General features: G+C 45.4%; 1 protein-coding gene across 2 annotated transcripts; it reads right to left on the bottom strand.

Moving 5' to 3' along the window:
• Positions 1-970: 970 nt before the first annotated feature.
• On the bottom strand, positions 971-21,238 carry PXMP4 (peroxisomal membrane protein 4). Of its 2 annotated transcripts, none has more exons than XM_080684513.1 (4): positions 21,107-21,238; positions 12,734-12,796; positions 8,717-8,915; positions 971-4,012 (listed from the first exon to the last, which is right to left on the bottom strand). In XM_080684513.1, the coding sequence occupies exons 2-4, from the start codon at positions 12,757-12,759 to the stop codon at positions 3,749-3,751; spliced, it is 489 nt and encodes a 162-aa protein (XP_080540639.1). In that variant the 5' UTR covers positions 12,760-12,796; positions 21,107-21,238; the 3' UTR covers positions 971-3,748. The 2 variants fall into 2 exon arrangements, with proteins under 2 accessions (XP_080540639.1, XP_080540638.1); XM_080684512.1 differs by having other exon boundaries at positions 21,019-21,221.
• Positions 21,239-21,499: the final 261 nt, after the last annotated feature.

The raw sequence follows: 21,499 nt of genomic DNA, 5'->3' as shown, positions 1-21,499 counted from the left end.
AGTTGTTGAGATGACAGTGTAATGTGATAGGTTCTTATGAGACAGGTGACTGTGCATGGAATATCTCTGGAAGGTAGTACTGGAAAGTGCTAACAGTGAGTGCCCCTGGCAAGAGAGGGGAAGAACTTGGGTTGTAGGATGGAACCTGACTTTCCTATTACACAACTTTTGTACCATTTAAATTTTGTACTATGTGTATATATTATTAATTTAAAAGTTATTGTCTACAACCCTGGCTGGTGTGGCTTAGTTGGTTGGGCATCGTCCAGTGCACCAAAAGATTGTTGGTTTGATTCCCGGTTAGGACATATGCTCAGATTGCGAGCTCAGAGGCAGCTGATTGATGTTATACTCTCACGTCGATGTCTCTCTCTCTCTCTTTCTCTCTCTCTCAAATCAATAAAAAATATTTTTAAAATGAAGTTATTATTTACAGTCCTGCATGTCAGAAGGCTTTGTAGGAATGTGGCGGGTGCTTAATAAACAAACATGTTAAACCACTGTGCTGTTTAAGGAACCAGCATTTATGGAGTGCCTACTGTGTACCAAGGGCCCTTTGGCAATGCCCGTTTTACTGATCTTAGGAAGGAGCTGAGTGGGGACTCCTTTCAGGTCTGCTGGAAGCCAGCACTCTGCTCCTCGGCAAGGTCCACACCGCCTTCCTCCCTGGAGTGAGCAGTTGGAGGCACCAGATGCTCTGGCAGGATCCAGAGAGATGCCATCTGTCAGGAAAACCTATTCTTAGAGAGCAGAGACAGTCGGTGGTGGAGCTGGCTAACCCCAGTGGCAGTGGGGGGATGTGGGGAAGGCAGGCAGCCAAGGCTTTACTTCAGCTGGCAGGGCTGGCAGCCAAAGCTTTACCTTCAGCTGGTAGGTAGGACAGGCTGAAAGCAGAGTATACTCAGTTCTCAGGACCATGCTTCCTTTTATGTCTGAACACTATTAGAAATAACAGCAAACATTTACCGAGTGATCACTTTATGTGTCATATTTAATCCTCCAGATCACCCTATAGAACAACTACTTTACAGATGATGAAACACAGGTACAGAATAGTTAAGTCACTTGCCCTAGGAAACAACGGAACCACAGCTGAGCCCAGACATTGGCTTCAAAGCCTATGTCCCCAACCACCATGTTATACCACCTCTCAACCTGCTATACCAGAGGCCAATTTTAGTTTGGGTTCTCCAATAAGAGACCCCAAGGCAAGGATTTGAGTGCAAGTGGTTTACATGGGACGTGGTCCCAGGAAGCACTGGTAGGGGCATGAGGAAGGGAGACAGGAAAGGAGGTGTTATCGAGCAAGTGAACACTGTGGACAAGAGGGGCTCAGTTGTGCTGGAGTGCCCTGGGAGCCAGCGTGGAGCATGCCTACTGGGCAAGGGGGTGGGAGTGGGGCTATTTATCAGGCATTGATTGAGAGTTGTGCCCTGGATGTGTTAATCCTCCAGCACTGCAGGTCTGTTGCAGGGTGGCAAAGCAGGTGCCAGTGGCAAGTGATGGCCTCAGGCAGAAAGACACAAGGGGTGGCTGTTGGAAAAACTGGCTGGTATGCACTAACATGGTAAACTAAAGGGATATGGGCAGGGCTCCCCGCCCCGCCCCACATCTGCCATAAAACCCACTTGCTGATGACAACGCCCTCCCTTCCCCATAACCTTAGGATCTCATTCACCCTCCACAGAATGAACTAAGGGACCTTCAAGATCACTTTCTCCAGGTTGGCAGTACAACAACGTGGCTGAGAACACAGCTGTTAGAATCAGACCTAATCCCTGCTCTGTTACCTAACAGCTCAGCTCTGTTTAATTCAGTGTCCACATGTGTCACATGGGATAGCAGTTGGCCCCATATCATCCCTTACTACCTTGCTACTCAAGGTGGGGTTCAGATCAGCAGCAGTAGCAGCAGCACCTGGGAGTCTGAGAGACATGCAGAATATTCAGGCCCCACCCCAAACCCACTGAATCAGAATTTGCATTTTAATAAAATCTCCAGTGACTCATGTGTACATTTCTACTAATAAGTTCTAAAATATAAAGAGACTGAGATATTCCTATTAGGCCAAGGGACTCCAATTAGTGGGTCCTGATTGATTTGTCCAGCTTGGTTTTAAAATATCGGACTGGCACTTGAGTCTCCAGTTCACCACGTCCCCGTCAGTCCCTACTACATAGCACCCAGAACATTATCATTTATGCCACTGTCAGGCCCCTGTAGGCATTTGAGTTTGTACCCCCTTCTGAAACAGACCCTAGAACTAGCTAACATTTGCATAGCTTAGCTTTGGTTTCTAAATTTAAAGTAAGGCACTTAAAAACACACAGGCTGCCCTAGCTGGTTTGGCTCAGTGGATAGAGAGTCGGCCTGTGGACTGAAGGGTCCCAGGTTCGATTCCAGTCAAGGGCATGTACCTTGGTTGTGGGCACATCCCCAGTAGGGGGTGTGCAGGAGGCGGCTGATCGATGTTTCTAACTCTCTATCCCTCTCCCTTCCTCTCTGTAAAAAATCAATAAAATATATTAAAACAACAAAACAAAACACACACAGGCTTTGAAATCAGATAAATCTGGGTTCAAACTCTGATAGGGCTACCATACTAACTGTATATCTTGGGCAAGTTACTTCCCTTCTCTGATTCTGTTTCCACATCTGTAGAATGAAAATTAAAATACAGACCTGTAAGGTCATTGTATGGATTTTAAAAGTATGTGCAAAGCACCCAGGAGGAAGTAGGAACTCATTAAATGGAAATGATTAGTGTGGGTAGCAGCAGTTGCAGTTATACAAGTCCAACATGGACACCGGATATTATTACAATTATCCTCATTTTACAAGAAACTGAGGCTCTGGGAGGTCACAAACCTTCCTCAAAATTACATAGTGGTGGGGTGGGGACTCCAACCATATCCTGCAGCTCTATATCTGCAATGCCCACTAGAATTTTCTGTGATGATAGAAGTATTCTATATCTATATAGTCCAATACAGCCACTACTAGCCACATAGGGCTACTTACTGAGCCTTGAAATATGACTAGTCTAAATTGAGGCGGGCTGTAAATGTAAAACACATACTTGATTTTGATGACTTCACATAAGAAAAAATAATATAAAAGATCTTATTTTCATAGTAATTACATGTTGAAATGATAATATTTTAGAAATTTGGGCTAAAATATATCAAGACTAATCTCATCTGCTTCCTTCCACTTTTTTTAAATGTGGCCACGAGAAAAATTTCAATTACATATGTATATGACTGTCACCATGTTTCTATTGGACAGTGAAACTCTAGAGCCTCTCCAATAGAACACTCGAGAAAAGGAACTTAATATTTTGTAAAAACATATTTGCAAACCCACTGCCCACTAGCATAAGAACAGTCAAAGAACATACCCACCAGAAAGAGATTTCAGGGCCCTCCTCTGAGCTCCATGACCCCTGAGGCCTAGAGAGGGGGTGACTTTCCCTGGTCTCACAGAAGTTAGCAGTACGCTGGAACCATGCCTTAGGTTCCTCAGCCTCTTATTCCACCATTCAAGAGTACCTAATGAGATTGGAAAATTGGTGCTTTTGCTTTGGACAATGGAACCCTGGGTTAATAAAAGTTGGAGTCTGAGAGCCTGATCTTGGGAAAGCAGGATCCTCTGGGAGGTTTCACTGATGGAGCCAATCTCAAGCCACAACTGGACACCGCCCAGAGCCTACTCAGGTAGAAGCCCCCATAAACACCTCAGGGCTGCGTTACTTTGAGGGACGGCTCTTGTTGTAGATGAGGAAGTCCGAGATGTCGTGCCACACATTGCTGTCCTCGTACAGATAGGTCATAGAGGACTGCAGCGAGGGCTGCAGCGTGGGCCGGTGGTATTCAAAGAGCCATAGCACCAGCCCCCACACTATCGCAGTGAACAATGGGAATGGGTCCCATTTAGGTTCGGGAATGTAGCCCTTCTCCACTCCCAGGCGGCACAGGGCAAATAGGACGCGTGACAGCAGGTACATGTTGATCTGCAGGGAGGGAATGACAGGGGATTACTGGTGTGCACAGCCACTGGGAACCTTCTGCCCACCCCCATGCACGGATCAGTGTTTTTCAGATGAAGTGGTATCAGACATTTTAATAGTACTATATTATTTATTTTTTTATAAAGTTGTTACCCCACTTTTAATTTTTAGAAAATAATTCTTTATTGCTGAAAGTATTACATATGTCCCCCTTTTCCCCCATTGACCCCCTCCAGCCTACCCACCCTGCTTCCCCTGGTCTTTAGCACCCTATTGTCTGTGTCCATGGGTTATGCATATTTATAATAATAAAAGTGTAATATGCTAATTAGGCCAGACGTCCTTCCGGACATCCTTCCAGACGAAGCCGGGGCTGCGAAGGAAGCCCGGGTCCGGGGTGCCGGAGGGAAGCCGGTACCAGCAGCCGGGGGAAGGAAGGCCTACTCATGCACAAATTTCGTGCATCGGACCTCTATTATGTATATAAGGTCTTTGGTTGATTACCTCCTACCCACCCACCCTCCGTGCCTTCCCTCTGAGATTCCACACTCTGTTCCATGCTTCCATGTCTTTGGATCCACTCCATTCATCAGTTTATTTTGTTACTTAGATTCCATATATGAGTGCGATCATGTGATACTTGTCTTTCTCTGACTAACTTATTTCACTTAGCATGATACTCTCCAGGTCCCTCCATGCTGTCTCAAAGGGTAAGAGATTCTTCTTTTTTACTGCTGCATAGTATTCGTGGTATAAATGTACCACAACTTGTTTATCCATTCATCTACTGATGGGCACTTGGGCTGTTTCCAGATCTTAGCTATTGTAAATTGTGCCACTATGAGCATAGGGGTGCATACATTCTTTCTGACTGGTATTTCAGGTTTTTTAGAATATATTCCTAGAAGCGGAATCCACTAGGTCAAATGGCAGTTCCAGATTTAATTTTTTAAGGAAACTCCATACTGTTTTCCATAATTGTTGCACCAGTCTGCATTCCCACCAGCAATGTACTAGGGTTCCCTTTTCTCCACATCCTCGCCAGCACTTGTCATTTATTGATTTGTTGATGTCTGAGATTTTGCTGCCTATGGTTTCTTCTAGGATTTTTATGGTTTCACAACTTACATTTAAAGGTCTTTTATCCATTTTGAATTTATACTGTGTATGGTGTAAGTTGGTGGTCTAGTTTCATTTTTTTGCATGTATCTGTCCAATTTTCCCAACACCACTCTCTTGACTCCATTGTATGCTCTTGCCTCCTTTGTCAAATATTAATTGAGTGTAATGGCTTGGGTCAATTTCTGGGTTCTCTGTTCTGTTCCATTGATCTATATGCCTGTTCTTGTGCCAATGCCAAGCTGTTTTGATTACGGTGGCTTTATAGTATAACTTGAAATTTGGTATTGTGATTTCTCCAACTTTATTTTTCTTTCTCAAAATTGCTGCAGCTATTCGGAGTCTTTTTTTAAAAAATATATTTATTGATTTTTTACAGAGAGAAAGGGACAGGGATAGAGAGTTAGAAACATCGATCAGCTGCCTCCTGCACACCTCCCACAGGGGATGTGCCCGCAACCAAGGTACATGTCCTTGACTGGAATGGAACCTGGGACCTTTCAGTCCGCAGGCTGACGCTCTATCCACTGAGCCAAACCAGTTAGGGCTCAGGGTCTTTTTTGATTCCATATAAATTTTTGGAGTATTTGTTCTAACTCTGTGAAATATGCCATTGGTATTTCAATAGGGATTGCACTGAATCTGTAGATTGCTTTGGTAGTACGAACATTTTAAAAAGTACTATTTTATATCTTTAATTTATTATTCTTACTTACTTAAAAATTTTTAATTAATATACTTATATGGTTCAAAACTAAAAAGTAACTTGACACCAAAAAAATCCTTAAAAATTTTTGATAAACTGGATCTCATCAAAATTAATTATTATTTTTTTGTTATGAAAGCCCATGTGAAGAGGCCAAAAAGAAAAGCTATAGACTGGGAGAAAGTATTTACCAAAAATATATATATATATATATGACAAAGACTACTATCTGGAATACATTTTTTAAAAACTCAAAACTCAACAGTAAAAAAACACACAACCCAATTAGTAAATGGTCAAAAGACGTGAACAGATACTTCACTGAACAGGTTATACAGATGGAAAATAAGCCCATGTAAAGCTGTTTAACATCATTAGTCTTCAGGGAAATGCAAATTTAAAACCACAAATGAGATGGCACTTCACACCTATCAAAATAGCTAAAATAAAAAGAATAAGACAAACCAAATACTGGCTACGATGTAGAGGAACAGAGTCACTTGTATATATTCCCGATGGGAATGTAAAATAGTACAGTCACTGTGGAAAATAGTTTGCCAGTTTCTTATAAAACTAATCATGCATGTACCATTTGACCCAGCAACTGTACTCTTGGGCATTTATCTCAGAGAAATGAAAACTAATACTCACTCAAAAACTTGTACAAGAATGTTCTTAGCAGCTGTATTCCTAATAGCCAAAAGTTGGAAACAACTCACATGTCCTTCTAGGGATAAATGCTTAAACAAACTGTGGTATATCCATGCAATGGAACACCACTCAGCAATAAAAATAAATGAACTATTGACAGACTCAACAACTTGGATGAATCTCCAGCAAATTATGCCGAGTGAAAAAAGCCAATCCCAAAGACTGCATACTGTAATGACTCCACCTATATAACACTGTTGAAATGACAAGATTTTAGAAATGGAGGTCAGAATAATTATTGCCAGGAGTCAAGGAAAAGAGCGGAGGGGGAAGGAGAGGGTGTGACCAGGATTCCTTGCCTTTGGATGTGAAATTTCTAACAAATATAAAACCGAGGAAATTTTCTCAAAACACAAAACTCTCACATGCACAGACTCAATAATTCCATGTCTAGGAACTTTCAGACAGACTGACACAAATGCAGGAAGATGTCCAAACAAAGATGTAGACTGCATGTGTGTGATGGCAAAAAGGCTACAAACCCCCTAAATGTCCATCGAGAGGAGATTAGTAGAATCAAGGCAGGACCATCCACCCAGCAGTGGAGGGCTCTGATATTAAAAAGGCTGAAGGACTGACAAGAAAGGTCTCCTAGATACATCATTCCATGAAAAAAAAAAAAAAAGCAGTATGATCTCATTGGTGGGAAACTCCTGATATGTACACTAAAACAAGCACAGACAGTTTCTGAAGAGCTACTCAAGACACTAGTGACTGTCCCAGGACAGTGGCTTGACAATTGGAGAAGGATGGAAATTTTCTTTTCAATTTATTTTCTACTTTATCATCATGTATCCCAAGCACCATACCAGGCACATAGAGGCTGTTTAATCTGCATTTTTTTAAAATGTGAAAATAAAACTGTTATAATTTAAAAATATTTAATAAGCCCTGGCTTGTGTGCTCAGCAGTTAGAGCGTCGACCCATGAACCAAGAGGTCACCAGTTCAATTCCCGGTCAGGGAACATGCGGGTTGCAGGTTCGATCCCTTGTAGAGGGCGAGCAGGAGGCTTCCGATCAATAATGTTTCTCTTTCACAGTGGTGGGCAAACCGCGGCTCGCGAGCCACATGCAGCTCTTTGGCCCCTTGAGTGTGGCTCTTCCACAAAATACCACAGCCTGGGTCTATTTTGAAGAAGTGGCGTTAGAAGAAGTTTAAGTTTAAAAAATTTGGCTCTCAAAAGAAATTTCAATCGTTGTACTGTTGATATTTGGCTCTGTTGACTAATGAGTTTGCCGACCACTGCTCTTTCATCAGTGTTTCTATCGCTCTATTCCTCTCTCTCTCAAAATCAATAAAAACATATTTTAAAATAAATAAATAAAATAGAAATCTTGATTTAAAAAAAAAAAAGGTGGCAAGCTCATTCCAGGTCTGGGTACATGCCCAGGTTGTGGATTCGATCCCCCGTTTGGGGAACATGCAGGAGGCAATTGATTAATGTTTCTCTCTCTCTCTCTCTCTCTCTCTCTCTCTCCCTCTCTCCTCCACACCCCTCTCCCTTCCTCTCTCTGAAATCAATAAAAAATAAATAGCCCTAGCTGGTTTGGCTCAGTGGATAGAACGTCGGCCTGCAGACTGAAGGGTCCCAGGTTCAATTCCAGTCAAGGGCACATGCCCAGGTTTCGGGCTCCATCCCCAGTAGGGGGATGTGCAGGAGGCAGTCGATCCATGATTCTCTCTCATCATTGATGTTTCTCTCTCTCTCTCTCCCTCTCCCTTCCTTTCTGAAATCAATAAAAATATATTTAAAAAAATAAAATAAATAGAACTTTAACCCAGAAAAAGGACAAGTTACAGAATAAGAGGCAATTCTTTAATAAATTTTGTTTTATGAAAATTATATTTCTGGGTCCTTTTTCTTTTTTCTCATTTTACTCCAGAGTGATTTTCTTTAAAAAAATAAAAACATCTTTGTCCCCAGAGAGCAGTACACATTAATTTTGGGAATCATAAAATTCCAATAAGCTGCTTGATTTACAGACGAGGAAACTGAGGGGGAAATGACCTTCCCAAGATCACAGTGGGGCTGGTGAATCACAGATCCTCAGACTTGGAAGGGAGCTACGAGCTCATCTTCTTTGACCCCTCATTCCTAACTCAAACCTGAACCATATCCCACCCCAAACCCAGCCAGCCCACACACACATTCCCAGGGAGGATCTTTACCTGGCTGTTGATGTTATTGTTCTCTTTAAACACCAGCCAGCCCCCGATGAAGCCAGCCAGGAACGAGTGCACCTGGTGGGTCTCTCCCTGCAGGTGGGACTGCAGGGCACAGAGGCCCTTGTAGGTGAACACGAAGCAGGCCAGGTTAGAAGAGTGGGTGTACGTGGCCTGCAGGATGGCCCGAAGCTTCTCCCGGAGGCTGCACAAAATTAGGGAATTACCATGAGCGCAGGCCCAGCCATTTGGAGGGCATTCCCCACTGGGCATGCAAAACTAAACCACACAAGAAGCTCAAGGCCTCTAACATCCATGTCCTGAGGGCTGCTGGCATCCTTGATTCAGGCCTTAACGTCATGCCACTTCCTCAGAGAGTCTTTCCCCGACCACCCTACATAAAAGAATGCCCATCACATCTGAACCCTTACCCTACTTTTTTTTTTTTTCCTTCATAGGTCTTATTGTCATCTGACTTGTATATGCTTGTTTATTATCTACCCCACTCCCACCCCATCCCAGTGAAAGGTACCAGAGAGTGGTATCTACAGCTGACTTGTTCATCCTTAGGGCCCAGAACAGGGTCTGACAAAGAGTAGGTGCTCAATAAATATTTTTTTGGTGTGAGCATGAATGAGGGAGTTAGTGCCTACTGTGTGCTGGATCTGGGAATACAATTCTGGGGGGAAAAGATCTGCTTGCTGCCCTCATGAGGTTTATGATCTAATCGGAGAGGGAAATATAATCACAAAGCAAGGGTCAAACTTTGACCTTGACAAGAGATAATCTGGGATCTGAAGGGTGAGGAATCAATGTGGTCAAGAGGGCAGAGGAGTTGCATCCCAGGCAGAGGGATCAGCAAAGATCCTGAGGAGGGACAGAGAGTGGGGAGTAAAGGAACAGAGAAAAATCTGAGCAGAGAATGTGTGGGCAAAGGATGTAGGGGATGTAGGGTAGCAGGTAAGGCCATGCTAAGTTTTCTCTTTATCCTGAGAGAAACAAACACTTAAGTAGGGTAGGTAGTTGATTTATCCTTTAAAATTAAATCACTCGGAACTTGTCTGGATAGCTCAGTTGGTTAGAATGTTGTCTAAGATTGTGGGTTCAATCCCTGGTCAGGGCACATACAAGAATCAACCAATGAACGCATAAATAAGTGGAACAAGAACATTCAAAAATAAAAAATCACATATTATAATGCATTTTGATTTCTTGTTAGAAGTAAGACAACAGAAGTTTTCAGGAGACCTAAAATTTTTTTGATGTTTTTTTCTTCTCAGTGTTCTTGTAATGGTAGCATTTTTCAAAAATTAAATAAAAAATAAATAAGTAGAACAACAGCCCTGGCCGGCATGGCTCCATTGGTTAGGCATCGTCCAGTGCACCAAAAGGTTGCCAGTTTTATTACTGGTCAGGACTCAATTCCCAGTAGGGGGCATGCAGGAGGCAGCCAATCAATGCTTTGCTCTCACATCAATGTTTCTCTCTCTCTCTCTCCCTCTCCCTTCTTCTCTCTCTAAAAATCAGTTTTTAAAAAATGAGTGTCCTGGTGACGGTGGCTCAGTGGTTGAGCGTCGACCTATGAACCAGGAGGTCACAGTTTGATTCCCGGTCAGGGCACATGCCCGGATTGCAGGCTCTATCCCCAGTGAGGCCCATGCAGGAAGCAGCTGAACGGTTCTCTCTAATCATTGATGTTTCTCTCTCTCTCTCTCTCTCTCTTTCCCTTCCTCTCTGAAATCAATAAAAAATATATATTTTTTAAATGAGTGGAACCACAAATCGATGTCTCTCTCCCACTCTCTCTCCTTTCCTCTTGCTTTCTAAAATCAATAAAAATAATTTAAAAATAAATTAAATTAAATCACTTGGGGGCAGTGGGAAAAACACAGGGAGAAGTACAGAGTGTACTCTGGGAGATCAGTTCAGGAATGGTAAACCCAAGTGTCCTCAAAGCTAAATGAGGACCTTGGAATGGGTCTACTAAGCACTGTGGAAACCTGTCAGGTGAGTGGACATAGCCAGAAATCAGCTGGTTCTTGCCCCATAGGAACATGGGTCCAGTGTTGCCAATTCTAAGACAAGTTAGATTTCCCAGTTTTTTTTTTTTTTAAATATATTTTATTGATTTTTTACAGAGAGGAAGGGAGAGGGATAGAGAGCTAGAAACATCGATGAGAGAAAGACATCGATCAGCTGCCTCCTGCACACCTCCCACTGGGGATGTGCCCGCAACCAAGGTACATGCCCTTGACCAGAATCGAACCCGGGACCCTTCAGTCTGCAGGCTGACGCTCTATCCACTGAGCCAAACCGGTTTCGGCAGATTTCCCAGTTTTTAAGTGTTAACACTAATCCTGCCTTCAAATTGTTTCTAGAATCTGACCATTTCTAATCTCCACTGCCATCAGTGTTACTCACCTGCATTATTGCCACAGCCTCCTATTTTATACTTACTTGGCACCCTCACCCATCTGTTCTTAATCTGGCAGTAAACTCTTCACTCTCACAGTACTAAAAGATAGGGCAAATAGTACCATATCCCTGCAAAAAAGCTTACAATTTGCTGTTTCACTTAAAGGAAAAGCCAAACTCCTCTTTAAAGTTGGACAGAATGGGCCCAGGTTACCTTCCTCTTTGTTCTCTCCCCTTCAAACCCCCCCACCTCCAGCGTCCTCAGATTCACCAGGCACGACCTCACCTTGGGGACTTTGCACTGGCTATTCCCTTGGCCTGAAACACTCTTTCCCGTAATGCCCATTTGGCCAATTCTTTCACCTCCTTAAAGTCTTTACTCGAAAGTCACTTTCTCACTGAGGCCTTTCCTATTTAATTCTGTAGTCTGCCTTTCCTCCAGCACTCCTGATCCCCTTTCTCTCTTTCCTTGTTCTAATTTTTACTTCCCACAGCCCATATCACCTTTTCACACATACTCTCATTTATTATGTTTTTTCTTCTTCCACCTCCTGCTAGAATGCAGCTCTGTGAGGGCAGTGAACATTGTCTGTTTTGTTCACTGCTGTATCCCAGCATCTAAAACAGTGTCTGATCCACAGCAGATGCTCAATAAATATCTACTGAATGAATGACTGAGCTCAGTTAAAAAAAAAAAAAGAATCGGAGCACAAAAACCAAACCATACAAATAAATTTTAAAAGTAAAAATACAGCCCTAACCCGTTTGGCTCAGTGGATAGAGCATCAGCCTGCGGACTCAAGGGTGCCAGGTTCGATTCCGGTCAAGGGCATGTACCTTGGTTGCGGGCACATACCCAGTGGGGAGTGGGCAGGAGGCAGCTGATCGATGTTTCTCTCTCATCGATGTTTCTAGCTCTCTATCCCTCTCCCTTCCTCCCTGTAAAAAATCAATAAAATATATATTTTTTTAAAAAGTAAAAATACAAAAAGAGAAAATCTTGAAGCCAAATTTGGCCAGTAGTCTGTCCATGTATGATTCTTATAAGGTCCAGGTGAGACTACATACATTAAAAACTAGATCACAAGCTGGTTTCTGAGAAATGCCTTGAGGGAAGACTTGAGATATGAGAGGAAGACCAAGAAGTTTGAGCAGAGGGAGGTCATGGACAGTTTTCTGAGAAAGTGATCCTCAGAGAACTGGGTTGCTAAGAAGGAAATAAAGGTGGGGTAGAAGAGGAAAGGGACTCCTGGCAGGGGGGTACTGCATGAGCAAATGTATGGATAGAAGCACATGTGGCATGTGCATGGAATGACAGCAAGTCCTGTGTGCCAAAGACACCCCAGGATGAACATGGGAGAATAGGGTGGGATGCAGCTGAGGCCAAACTGCAGAGGGTCTAAAGGCCACACCTGGAAGTTGGGCTTCTTTGAAGGGAGTGGGATCCAGGGGAGGTTTCCAGCAGGGACAGTAGAATCAGAGTTGTACTTTAGGAGGTGGGTGTAGGGACAGGCTAGACCCAGCTAGGAAGCTACTGCAACAGCCCTGGCACTGAGGCCTGACTACATTTTCTCCCAGATTAAAGGGTGTGCAGATGGGGCTGGGTACCTGCCACTCCGGAAGAGAAAGGTCATGACCAGTGCATGAGGGGCCCGGATTTTGGCTCCATAACTGTAAAAACAAAAGAAAACAGTTACTACAGCATCACTGTATTAATGTTTTTCTGGGCTATTTCTTTATATATATATATATATATATATATATATATATATATATATATTTTTATTGATTTCAGAGAGAGAGAGAGAGAGAGAGATATGGAAACATCAATGATGAGAGAGAATCACGGATTGGCTACCTCCTGCACGCTCCCCACTGGGGATCGAGCCCGAAACCCAGGCATGTGCCCTGACCAGGAATCGAACCCACGACTGGTTCACAGATCGACGCTCAACACTGAGCCACGCCAGCCAGGCTGGGCTATTTCTTTGATCCCCTTGCCCCCCCCCTCTCTCTCCCTAATCCTATCATCATTTTAGGAAGGGAAATAATGCTAGCTTTTGAGTTAGGTCTGGGTTCAAAGTGGGTCGTAGAAAGGAAATAGTACTTGGTGTCAAAGTCCTGCCACGTTTTGCTGTATAAACTTGGATAACTGACTTATCTTCTCTAAGCCGCCCTATTCTCATCAGTAAAAAGTATTCTCCATTTCAGAGTTGCTTCTGGCAGCTAAGGACATAGCACATGTGCAAGTTCCTAGTTCAACAAATGTTAATATCTCTTTCTTTCTTGTTCTCCTTTATTGGACTCGCCTTTCCCTCACCAAGTTCTCCAACCATCAGGCCCTGATCTGACCAGGCTACAAGCTATAAAAATCCATAGCATTCTCCTTGAAACAATGGTCATGAGCCATATATTGTTGTCATATCAGTATCTGTGAATGTTCACTATAGGCTTGTTTGAAATAGCCAAAGACTGGAAGCAAACTGGGGTCTATCTGCAGGGGGTGTTATTGGATAAATTAATAATGGTCTATCCATTCAGTAGAATACTAAACAGCAGTAAAAGAATGAGGCAGCTTGCCCAGCAGGTGTGGCTCAGTGGTTGAGCGTCAACCCATGAACCAGGTCACAGTTTGATTCCCGGTCAGGGCACATGCCTGGGTTTCGGGCTTGATCTCCAGTAGGGGGCGTGCAGGAGGCAGCTGATAGATGATTCTCATCATTGATGTTTCTATCTCTCTCTCCCTCTCCCTTCTTCTATGAAATAAATTTTAAAAAAAAATTAAAAAAAGAATGAGGTGACTTTATGTGCACTTCAGGGTTTTACCAGAGCAAGGTGTGTAACATGTAAAATTGTGTAAAACGAGAAAATTCTTCTATAAATCTAAGAGTATTTCAGAATAAAACTTGTTTAAAAGGTAAGGGAGGAGAATATATGGATTTGTCTATGTAGACAATATTTATGAAGGGAGACATGAGACTGCACACAGAGGCCACTGACAGGGAGGGGGACTATGTGACAGAAGGATACGGTGGGCAGAACTTTCTAGCATTTAACTTTTTATGGCTTTTCTGAATGTTATGTAATTTAAAAAATAAACTAACAAAATAAAAATGTTAACAACTTACAAGCTTATCTTCTCCCCTGCCTTGCAGTGGGCAGGACACCCATCCTGGCCCCAGAAAGCTCTTTGCCCCGCCTTATCCACAGCGATCTCTTTCTCTCCTGAACAAAGAAGCCCTCAGCCTCCTCCAGGTGACCAGGGCTAAAAGGACCCTTCCTTGCCCTAACCGGTTTGGCTCAGTGGATAGAGCGTAGGCCTGCAGACTGAAAGGTCCCAGGTTCGATTCCGGTCAAGGGCAGGTACCTTGGTTGCAGGCACATCCCCAGTAGGAGGTGTGCAGGAGGCAGCTGATCGATGTTTCTCTCTCATCGATGTTTCTAACTCTCTATCCCTCTCCCTTCCTCTCTGTAAAAAGTCAATAAAATATATATAAAAAATAATAAAATAAAAGGACCCTTCCTTATGCCCCATACACAAGAACAGTTGCCCCAACTCCCTAAATCTGCCAAGCCCCCTTCCCAAAGTCTTCAAATCAGGGGGAGCTGGTGACTACTGTTCACAGGTTTACTCTGTGCCCTGAAAAGAGGGATGCCCTAGATTTAAAAGGACTTAAAGAACAAAATGACATAGGTGTAATGTGATGTCCTGGAGGAGCCTGGTCTGGATCAAGGCTGGAGAATATTTGGGAGACAACTGAAACAACTTGACTATTGGTCCATATTATAGGATTAATATTAACTTACTAAATGCAATCATGATAATTCAGCCATATAAGAAAACGCTCTTATTTGTAGAGATGCACACTGATATATTTAGGAGTGTAACATCAAAATGAATTAAATTTTACAAAGTTCACATGTCTCAGTCGTCCAGGACTGTCTCCCTAAATGGATGGCCTTTCTTCACAAACAGCACATTCTTTTCCACTTCCAGGCATTTGTTCAAACCATCCCTTCTACTTGGGGTGCCCTTCTCCCCCTGGCAAACTCCAACTCAGCCTTCAAAATATCAGCATCACCTCTTCCGTACAGCACTCCAATCACCCGGCATTGCCATGAACGTTTAAAGATCAGTCTGCCTGTTGTACTCCAGATCCTTCTGGATGGGCATGGTGTCTTAGCACTAACCAGTATAATGGGATCACTGCTTAGAAAACCCCTGTAAAGGTGAATTTGTTTCCATTTTTACAGGGAAGGAAACTGAGGCCAGAAGAGATGAAGGGCACCCAGCTTTGAAATGAAGGAACTGGGATTTGAGCCCAAGGGCTTGACCTTAGCAAGTGCCTTCCCTGGCTGGGAAGGTTCCTGAGATTACAGGAAGATTGAGTGGGAACAGGTGTACAAAGCCAGCACTGGGCAATGCCTGCTGGCACCAGGGCTCCTGTGACTCCTATTAACTCTTCTTTGTCCTAAGAATACCTTGCCAAAGGGAAACTGATGTTATCTCAGGGTCCATTCCACCCTCGTCACACCAAGGCATGGCTCAGCAGGAATCGACTTCTACCTGAAACTCTGGGTGCCCATGGAAGTCAAGAGCCTGGTATTGGGCATCCTTGGGTTTAAATCCTGGCTTGGAACCTGACAAAGTGACATAATCAAGAACAATGAATTTACTTCTCTGAGCCACAGTCTTCTCATCTGGAAAATGGGGACAATGACAATTCCTACCATGCACACTTACTCATTCATTCAATAAATATTTGAAAGTCTACTATGTACCAGGTACTAAGAATATACCAAAGAACAAAGTAGATAAAAATGTCTGTCCCCATGAAGCTTACTTTCTAGTGAGAGTATAAAAACAGGATACATGTCCAGCTAGCGTGGCTCAGTGGTTGAGCATCGACCTTGAAACAGGAGGTCACAGTTCAATTCCCAGTCAAGGTACATGCCTGGGTTGTGGGCTCAATCCCCAGTGTGAGGCGTGCAGGAGGCAGCCAATCAACGATTCTCTCTCATCATTGATGTTTTTATCTCTCCCTCCCTCTCCCTTCTTCTCTGAAATCAATAAAAAATATTAAGAAAAAACAAAACAGGATACATGAGTGAACTACTTAGTATCAGATGGTGACAAGTATTATGGAGAAAAATTAAGTAGGAAAGAAGGTGGGGAGTTCAGGGATGGCCTCACTGAGGAGGTGACACAAGCAGAGGCCTGAAAAAGGTGAGGAAAGTGAGCCAGGCAGAATCCATGTGAATATAACAATAACAGTAGCCAACAGTAATCCTATCTAATAAAGAGGGAATATGCTAATTAACCATCACTCCATCACAAAGATGGCTACACCCACAGCTGAGGCCAAGTTCCCATAAGGAGCCTTAACGAGCAATCAGCAGGGACCTGAGGCTATGCCCTCCCCCACCCCCGTGGGGCTTGACAGGGGACCTCAGGCCATGTCCCCCACCCAGCAAGGCTTGACAGGGGACCTCAAGGAGCGCTTCCTGTCCTGGTGCTGGGCTAGGGGACCTCAGACTGCACCCCCTGCCCGGCAGGACTTGATAGGGGACCTCAGGCCACCCCTCCCGCCTTGGTACCAGGCTGGGGGACCCCGCGACCCACACCTGGTGGGGCTTGATGGGGACCTCAGGCTGTGATCCCCGCCCCAGCGAAAGGCCAGGGGACCTGAGGCCACACACCCTGCCCGGCGGGGCTTGATGGGGGTCCTCAAGGTGTGCTTCCCATCCTGGTGCTGGGCTAGGGGACCTCAGGCTGCTCCCCCCGCCCCAGCACCAGGCCGGGGGACCTCAGGCCAAGCTCCCCACCAGGTGGGGCTTGACAGGGGACCTCAGGCCGCATGCCCCGCCCCAGCACCAGGCCAGGGGACCTGAGGCTGCGCCCTCCTACTTGGCAGGGCTTGACAGAGGACCTCAGGTCGTGCTCCCCACCCAGTGGGGCTTGACAGGGGACCTCAAGGTACACCCCCAGTGCTGGGTCGGGGGAAATCAGGCTGCACCCCCTCCACCCAGCGGGGCTTGACGGGGGACCTGAGGCTGCACCCCCCTGCCGGTGGGGCTTGACAGGGCACCTGAGGCTGTGCCCCCCTCCCGGTGCTGGGCCGGGGGATCTGAGGCTGCGCACCCCCGCCTGATGGTGCAGCATCATATCTGAGGCTATGCCCTCCCCCACCCCCGTGGGGCTTGATGGGGGACCTCAGGCCATGGCCCCCACCTGGCAGGGCTTGACGGGAGACCTCAAGGCACGCCTCCCACCCTGGTCTGGGCTAGGGGACCTCAGGCCACACCCCCCGTCCTGACGCCAGGCCAGGGAACCTGAGGCTACATCCCCTTCCCGGTGGGGCTTGACAAGGGTGGGAATGGCTGGGTCTGGATCTAACCCAATGGGGGGGGGGGTGGCCGGGTCTGGATCTCATGCCATTTTGAGGCACATGTGGGTGGGCGGGGACTTGACTCTGGGTCCCATGGTGTGCCCCAGACTCTGACAGGAGGAAAGTTTTCATATACATTTTACTAATTTTCTTTCATCTCTGACACTTCTATTATAGAGAAAGGGCAAATAGCAATATTAAATTATTTCCTCTTATTAATCCCCTTTTAATGTGCACGAATTACGTGCATCGGGCCACTAGTACATATATATAAGGCATGTGCTAAGCATTACATACATATTGACTCAATTCTCTGACAGTGTAAGTCCTATTATCATCCCTATTTTATAGAAATTGAGGCGTACAGAGGCTAAATAACTTGCTCAAGATCACACAGATAGGTGGCACCAGGCTTCAAACTGAGGCAGTCCACATCCTTGTCACCAGGCCAGGCTGCCGCTAGGATGCCAACTCCAGGAGGATAGAGATCTTTGTTCAGTTTGTTCTCTGCTGCGTTCCCAGTTCTAGCACAGTAGGCTCTCAATAAATGATAGCTGTTATGCATGAGGTTTAAAGGAGGTCGAGCTCCCCTCCAAAAACCAGGCAGTGGAAATTATTACCCCAAGACCTCTTCTGCAGGTCTGATAGCCAGGGTAGAATCAATCTGCCCAACAAGTACTGTATTTGCAACTTTTAAAAACATTTGCTGGAGGTCAAACCAGCATGAAGAGAAACCAAGATGGCGGCATAGGTAAGCACCTAAACTGCTGCCCCGCACAACAATTTCAAAACTACAACTAAAAGACAGAACGAACACCATCCAGAACCACAGGAAAGCTGGCTGAGTGGAAATTCTACAACTAGAAGGAAAGAGAAAAGCTCACGGAGAAGGAGCGGCAAAGAGCTGAGGTACAGAGACACGCGCGCAGAGAGGAAGGGCGGTGGAGTGCCTGGCTGGCTTTCTCTGGCGGGAGGGGGAAGGAAGCCCCCGACTGCACTGAACCCCAGTTCCAACTGCACTGAACCTCAGTTCCGGGCGAAACCCTGTGGACCCAGGCTCATACAGGGGGAGTTTGGACTGTCAGGTAGAGAGAAAGGCACACGGAGACTCGGAAACTCTGAGACTCGGAAACTCGGGAGACTCAGGGGAGCCGCGGCGGCAGGGGTCTGGAGGCGCGAGTGCGCACAAAGACTGACTGCAGAGGTTACCACAGGCTATCCCTAGCGGAAGGGAGTCAGAAGCTTCTGACTGCACTGAACTGCAGTTCCGGGCGAGCCCCTGGGGACCCACGCTCTTACGGGGAAATCTGGACTGTAAGGCGGAACCTCGGGAACCTCGGAAGACAGAGGTCTAGAGACTCACGGGCAAGGGCAGGGCTGACAGGAAGCCAAGACTGTCTGCTCCGCCCTGAGACTCCACCCCTTCCAAGCTGAGCACAGAGGATTTTGCAATCTGGCAAGGCTAATCCTATAAGGCTGTCTCCAGCACCGAAAATCTCCCAGTGTAGACACAGCTGATCCTCATAGCCAACTGGCCTGCAGGTCAGTTCCTCCCAGTGATACCAACAACAATCAAGACTTAACTACAACAAGGCTGTACACACAGTCCACAAAGGGGTGCACCAAGAGTGTCCACCTCAGGTTAACTGGGGAGTCCGACCCACTGGGCCATATAGGAAACCTAGCACACAAAGCTACCCTACCAACTCAGGGAAGCAGTGAAAAATGGGGAGACAAAGAAACAGATCACAAACAAAAGAAATGGAGGAAAACAAATGACTGTATATAGAATTCAAAACCACGGTTATAAGGCTTTTCAAGAACATCCTAGAAAAGGCCGATAAATATAATGAGACCCTCGAAGATATGAAAAAGTATGAAAAAGAACCAACTAGAAATTAAACATACACTGACTGAAATAAAAAATATTATACAGAGACCCAACAGCAGACTAGAGGAACGCAAGAATCAAGTCAAAGATTTGAAATATAAAGAAGCAAAAAACACTCAACCAGAAAAGCAAAAAAAAAAAAAAAAAAAAAAAAAAAAAAAGAATCCAAAAAATTGAAGATAGTGTAAGAAGCCTCTGGGACAACTTCAAGCGTACCAACATCAGAATTATGGGGGTACCAGAAGAAGAGAGAGAGCAAGATACTGAAAACCTATTGGAAGAAATAATGACAGAAAACTTCCCCCACCTGGTGAAAGAAATAGACTTACAAGTCCAGGAAGCGCACAGAACCCCAAACAAAAGGAATCCAAAGAGGACCACACCAAGACACATCATAATTAAAATGCCAAGAGCAAAAGACAAAGAGAGAATATTAAAAGCAGCAAGAGAAAAACAGTTAATTACCTACAAGGGAGCACCCATACGATTGTCAGCTGATTTCTCAACAGAAACTATGCAGGCCAGAAGGGAATGGCAAGAAATATTCAAAGTGATGAATAGCAAGAACCTACAACCAAGACTACTCTACCCAGCAAAGCTATTATTCAGAATGGAAGGTCAGATAAAGAGCTTCACAGATAAGAAAAAGCTAAAGGAGTTCATCACCACCAAACCAGTATTATATGAAATGCTGAAAGGTATTCTTAAAGAAGAGGAAGAAGAAAAAAGTAAAGAGAAAAATTATGAACAACAAATACATATCTATCAACAAGTGAACCTAAAAAGCAAGTGAATTAAAAATCTGAGGAACAGAATAATCTGTTGTATATAATAGAACAGGGGCATAGAAAGGTAGTGGACTGATAATTCTCAGGGGGAAAGGGGTATGGGGGGTGCAGGAAGAGACTGGACAAAAATCGTACACCTATGGATGAGGACAGTGTGGGGGAGGTAAGGGCAAAGGGTGGGGTGGGAACCGGGTGGAGGGGAGCTATGGGGGGGGGGGGAAAGGAGAAACAATTGTAATAATCTGAACAATAAAGATTTATTAAAATAAAATAAAATAAAATAAAAAAAATTTGCTGTCACCCCTGAGGCTTATGACCCTGGAGTCCCTGTGCTAGATGGGGATTTAGCGCCAGAGTTATACAGATGGGGAGTGAGAAACGGGGTGTGAGCCCAAGGCCAGGTTAATGCGGGAGGCGGGGTAGCGGGAGCCTAGGCAGAGGTCTGCTAGAGGCCAGCTTCCCTTTGTGCAGATGGGGCCACTGAAGCCAGAGAGGCCCAAGGGCACACAGCGGAGGGGGAGGGAAAGGGAGAAACTAGACTTAAAGCAGGGAATACAGAGACTGGCATGGGAGGTGGTCAAGGCAAGAGGACTGGGCTGCAAAGCACAAGGACCCAGAAAAAGCACAGTGGGACCTCCAGCTCAGAAGGCGCGCGGGACCAAAAATCCAGCGCCCACAGCAGATGGTGGGCACGGATACCGAGACCTACAGACACACTACGGCTGTTCAAGGGCACACAGAGCAGCGACGCCAGGCCGGGAACCCGCGCCGCTGACCCGAGCCAGGCCCGTCCCTGAGCCCCCGCCGGACCTACGGCCCACTCACACCGCTCCGTTCCGGAAGCCTTTAAGCACGGCCAACGCAGTGTGGTAGCGACGCTTTCGCAACAGTGCGTTCACAGCCAGGAGCAGACCTCGCAGCTGCGGCGGGGCGGCCATAGCGAGGGTATCACGCCGAGGTGGAACACAAGAGTCCGAGGTGAACTGACAGCGCCGGGTTCCGGGGGCACAGCCCTCACCTACCCGCAGCTCGGAGCCGCGCCTCGGCATCTTTACGACCATAGGCTGTGTCTTCTGTCACTCAGATATGAAGACCCAGTCATAGGGCACACGCACCTTACAAGACTCACGCACTCTCCGGAATAGAAGTCTGATTGGAAGAAAAGGAGAGCTTGTAACCAATCACAGTGGTCTCCGCCCGACTTGCCCTAAGGAATGTTAGAAACGCTACTGGATTTGTCCAATCAGCATGTTCCTTTGGGTTTGGAAGGAGGTGTGTCACCTGCAAGTTTCCAAAGTTTCGAAAG

The sequence above is a fragment of the Plecotus auritus genome (assembly GCF_963455305.1).
Source record: "Plecotus auritus genome assembly, chromosome: 8".
NCBI classification, from domain to species: Eukaryota; Metazoa; Chordata; class Mammalia; order Chiroptera; family Vespertilionidae; genus Plecotus; species Plecotus auritus.
Note: the sequence above shows the minus strand (reverse complement) of the source record. Positions and strands in the feature narration are given on the sequence as shown.

What these genes read in the sequence shown, in the direction of transcription:
- PXMP4 (XM_080684512.1), bottom strand. Translation starts at nt 21,131, where the DNA reads ATGGCCGCCCCGCCGCAGCTGCGAGGTCTGCTCCTGGCTGTGAACGCA. An exon ending in TTTCTCTTCCGGAGTGGCAG is followed by an intron (nt 8,916 to 12,733) that starts GTACCCAGCCCC and finishes AATTTTGTGCAG; the next exon opens with CCTCCGGGAGAAGCTTCGGG. An exon ending in ACAATAACATCAACAGCCAG is followed by an intron (nt 4,013 to 8,716) that starts GTAAAGATCCTC and finishes CCCTCCCTGCAG; the next exon opens with ATCAACATGTACCTGCTGTC.